This window comes from Triplophysa dalaica, unplaced genomic scaffold (genome assembly GCF_015846415.1).
Source record: "Triplophysa dalaica isolate WHDGS20190420 unplaced genomic scaffold, ASM1584641v1 Contig23, whole genome shotgun sequence".
In the NCBI taxonomy this organism is placed as follows: domain Eukaryota; kingdom Metazoa; phylum Chordata; class Actinopteri; order Cypriniformes; family Nemacheilidae; genus Triplophysa; species Triplophysa dalaica.
Genome location: NW_026622657.1, coordinates 20,001 through 25,000, shown reverse-complemented (window position 1 = coordinate 25,000; position 5,000 = coordinate 20,001). Strand labels below are relative to the sequence as shown.

The 5,000-nt window shown below is 42.7% G+C and overlaps 1 protein-coding gene across 2 annotated transcripts in view; it reads right to left on the bottom strand.

The window, feature by feature from the left end:
* LOC130417150 (methyl-CpG-binding domain protein 2-like) overlaps positions 1 to 5,000 on the bottom strand; it is a 23,800-nt gene that overhangs the window by 7,523 nt on the left and 11,277 nt on the right. For both annotated transcript variants that reach the window (XM_056742455.1, XM_056742454.1), the window contains exons 4-6: positions 3,246 to 3,336; positions 2,983 to 3,160; positions 631 to 756 (exon numbers count right to left, since the gene is read on the bottom strand). In XM_056742455.1, coding sequence (XP_056598433.1) covers positions 642 to 756; positions 2,983 to 3,160; positions 3,246 to 3,336 — 384 coding nt within the window. In that variant the 3' untranslated portion in view covers positions 631 to 641. The remainder of the gene's footprint in view (positions 1 to 630; positions 757 to 2,982; positions 3,161 to 3,245; positions 3,337 to 5,000) is intronic.

Genomic DNA, 5,000 nt, shown 5'->3' with positions numbered 1-5,000 from the left:
AGCAAATGTGGGATGAGATCTGTTTGGTTACTGACATTCTTACAAATATCTTCCTTTGTGTTCAGCAGAACAAAGACATGTATCTGAGGGTGGGTAAATGATGACAGAATTCATATTTTTGGGTGAACTGTCCCTTTAAAGCGATAGCACGCATCTCATGCTTAAAATCACACAGATTGAGATGAAAACGTAAGAAAATAGTTCAAGTTTAACTGTGAAAGCACATTCGGCGCGTGTCACTTCGGCACTTCAAACGGAGGCTGTGTGAAACCAGCGTTAAACTTCCTACTGCTCTTCACTGACGCTGAGCCGGAATATGAACTATTCATTTCCATTAAATATGAATGAGAGGAAGATGATGAGGACAGAAGTGATGTGACTCTATAACCTCTGGTTTTAATGAGGTCTTGAATATTTCATGTCAGCGTGACCCTCAGAGCGAGTGAGAGCCTCTCAAACACAGAACACTCTTCACACTCATCGCTCGTGTTGAAATACACACGCTAGTGAAAGTAATCACATGAATCTTCACTGCGCACATCACAGTCATTCTGATGAAGATGAGTGTTATTGTTTGTCAGATGTTAGTGGTGTGTGATGGTGTTTGTGAAGGCTGTGGGTGTACTTCACCTGCTCAGTCTTTATGCTTCTTTGCCCTCAATGTCTTGAGAAGATTCAGCAGCTCGTGCCAAACTGTCGGCCATCAGCGCCTCCTCCAGACTGCGACGGGCCTGTTGAACCTTCAGCTCCTGATCCCTGAGAGAGAGAGAGAGAGAGAGAGACAGAGAGAGAGAGAGAGAGAGAGAGAGAGAGAGAGAGAGAGAGACAGAGAGATAGAGACAGAGAGAGAGAGACAGAGAGAGAGAGAGAGAGAGAGACAGAGAGAGAGAGAGAGAGAGAGACAGAGAGAGAGAGACAGAGAGATAGAGACAGAGAGAGAGAGACAGAGAGAGAGAGACAGAGAGATAGAGACAGAGAGAGAGAGACAGAGAGATAGAGAGATAGAGAGAGAGAGAGAGAGAGGGAGAGAGGGTTAAAAGAGATTCTTTCTGTCTGTCTAACAGTTTTCTTCATCATCTGTGACCTCTCTTTATCTGCTCTTACCCGCCGCCTCCTCTCACCCCTCACCCCGCGATCTGTCAATCAATCTGAAACACATCTATCACCTCCTGTAACCCTTACCCACAATTCCCACATGCTGTCTGTCCTCAGCATCACCCACAACAAACACACTACATACACGCAGTACACACACACACTCACACAAACACACGCACACCCACACACTACACACTCACAGGCCGCACACACACACACACACACACAGTACATACACACAGGCTGCACACACACTCATCTTACACACACCGTACACACACACACTCACACACACAGTACATACACACAAGAGGCACACACACATCTTACACACACCGTACACACACTGTACACACACACACCAAACAAAAGACAGTTCCTTTCACAGTTGTGTGTCCATATGAAGCAGAGGGAAGACGGTCCATAAACTGAGAGAAGATGTCAATGATGAACAGAAAAGCAGATTAACCTCAAACACAGTGAACACAAACCCACTCCTGTATATTTTATCCCCTAAACCTAAAGATCAGACCCCCGGGGTCACAAGGCCGTGAGGGTGGGGTCGCAAGATTTCCAGAAATCATTTTTGACAATAAGTATAACAAAATATGTTTAAACCCCTGAGGTGATCACGTCCATTTACAGCACCACGTTAAAAATTACCATATGAGCACGCAGATTGTTTTTCAGGCTTTAAATTTATAATATTTTGATTTGCCTAAATGAAAAGTTGGTAAATATACACCGAAGACAAGGGTGGAGTAGAGCTGCAGTCAGAACGGCCATCATCCTCAGGTAGGTGAAGAGAGGCTGGCGTTTGCATTAAGAGGACATCCATCAGTACTCGCATCAGTTAGATTCAATTTGACCATCTGTAGCAATAGTATATATAACAACAAGTCAACAAATGAGTTAATAATAACTATAAAGTCATTTTATGTTAGACTGTGCTCTTTTGTGTTGTCATAATGCACATGTTTGGCAAGACCTAATAAGTGTATGTGTGCAGTTGTGCGCAATGTTTGTATTCTTTACACAGCTCTGAGACCTAAACCTAACACACAACAGCTCATGGGGACTTCTGTCACACTAAATTGAGGTCCCCATGGGCACAAAAGCTTATAAATTGTACAAAAACGATCATTTTTGAAAATCTAAAAAAGCAAATAGTTTTTCTAGGATCTTTAGGTTTAGGGGATAAAATATACAGTTTGTACACTATACAACTCATTACACCTAAGGGTTAGGGCATCATGTTTTTTATACTGTACAAACTGTATATTTTATCCCCTAAAGATCATAGAAAACTTTTAGCATTTTTAGATTTTTAAAATATATAGTTCCGTTCAATTAATAAGCTTTTTTGCATGTGGGGAACTCAATTTTTGTCACCAGAGTTGGTGTGCATTCAGGTTAAGGTCCCCACTGGGATATAAGAACATATCCAAGCACACACACAGTGATGTCATTTATGTGCATCTGCTGCCCTCTAGTGTCTTGCCCAACAAACTCTTTCAACACGCTGAGCTGAATAAAATGACTGAGCAGATCAAGGATATTATGACATCATCATCATCATTCTGCACTTCAGCTTCTCATCTGATTCCAAGCTGAGAGGTAAAAATTCCCACCCTAACTTCCTGTTTCAGCGGAAGTGACATCAACACATCAAAGAATCTTTGAGAATCGCTTCCAGCAGCAGAACGATCACAAAACAAACCACTGTGATGAAAACCATATCATTACACGATTCCAGCGCAAGTCATGACTACAAGATTTCCATGTAGATCAACAACACATCACATGACTCAACGTCACATGACAGCTTGAGACACATCAGTTTAAATCCCACCAGGTTAAGACACAACTTCAACACACACACACCTGATGTCTTCATCTGTGACGGTGAAGGCTTTACACAGCGGCTGGGCTGTGTTCAGCCATATGGCCGGATTCTTCTCAGCGGCCGTCGACGTCTGACCTGTGATGGGAGCTGAACTCATGTGTAAAGCGCTCGCTAGAGCTGACAGAAGAGTCTCATCTGATGAGTCTGGACCTATACCTACACAACACAAACACACAATATTAAACACGTCACACAACACTGGAAGAGCCAATGAGAGATGCTTGCGCTGATGATGTCATACTCTGTAAAGCTTTGGGCAGCTCCATGGTTCGGAGAACTTCCTCAGTCACGTCTGAAGCTCTCAGTCCTTTCAAACGCTTCTCCCAGAAGAGCTGCACAAACACACAAACAAACCACAAGATTAAACTCTGAGAGTCTGGGAGAGTTCAGTCATGGTCTACATCACACATGTTTTGTCAGCCGAACCCCTAAATCATTTACTTCATGTACCCCTGAGAGGTGCTCCCTATGATGAAGTAAATGTGTATTCAAGCTTTAAAACACAACACAACACTGATCAACATCAGAGATATGAAACTTCAGGAAATCCTACAGACGCTGTGATGCGGTCAGCAGGTGAAGTTTGATCTGACCTCATCTTGTGAGAATGTTTAACATTAAAATAAGCTATTTAAACTCCTCTACAGTATCTTACTGTACGCTTCATTTCTACAGGCAGATCAGACAGGACGAGATCACTGAGGTTAACAACAGAGCTGATGTGTTTGCTATTAAATAAAACATCTAATGTTGAGCTTCAACTCTCTGAAAGAAAAAGAGAGTGTGTTTATGACCCATGATTCTTTCTAAGAGTTCACTTACATCTGTACACAGACATCTCCACGCGCACTGAATATAAACTAGTGACGGTGACATGACGGGTCTTTAGCGCCCTCTAGTGCTGAACACAACACAACACAAACACTTATTTATGATGCCTAGGGTGGGTTGCACTAACAAGGATGAGGCTTAAATCTAGATTAAATCAAGGTTTCTTTAATAAACCAAACTGTCAACCTTGTTTTAAAAATAATCAGGTTTATATTTAAGCTATCATTTGATCCAGGTTAAACTTTTACACTAAAAACAACCAGCTAACAATTGTTGGTTCCCAGAATGTTCCTCTGACGTTTGTTTTAGGTTACGAGTACATGCATGCTGAGTTTTTTTATCCATTTTTTCTAAATTAATCTAATAAAAATACATCATGGAGGAGGAAATCAACGCATTACATTCTTCCATTAGTCTCATTCCTTTTTCATTACTGAAGTAATTTTAGATTTAAACACAGTACACCATTTCTAATAAAACCAAACTGTGTACCTCAGCATCAGACATTATAGATATTGAAATAAAATAACCACTGACTTTGACACAATATAAAGGATTTAATGTAGATGTTTATTGACAGAAGAATAAACATTTAATTATCTTCAGACTAACAATATTCTTGTCTTACAAGTTATTTGTGTGTTTATTGAAATAAATAGAAGAGCTCGACCGAGGACGACCCTCAGAAACACGACAGAGGACGACCCTCAGAAACACGACAGAGGACGACCCTCAGAAACACGACAGAGGACGACCCTCAGAAACGCGACCGTTGACGACCCTCAGAAACACGACCGAGGACGACCCTCAGAAACACGACCGAGGACGACCCTCAGAAACACGACCGAGGACGACCCTCAGAAACACGACAGAGGACGACCCTCAGAAACACGAACGATGACGACCCTCAGAAACACGACCGATGACGACCCTCAGAAACACGACAGAGGACGACCCTCAGAAACACGACCGAGGACGACCCTCAGAAACACGACCGATGACGACCCTCAGAAACACGACCGATGACGACCCTCAGAAACACGACCGAGGACGACCCTCAGAAACACGACCGAGGACGACCCTCAGAAACACGACCGAGGACGACCCTCAGAAACACGACCGATGACGACCCTCAGAAACACGACAGAGGACGACCCTCAGAAAC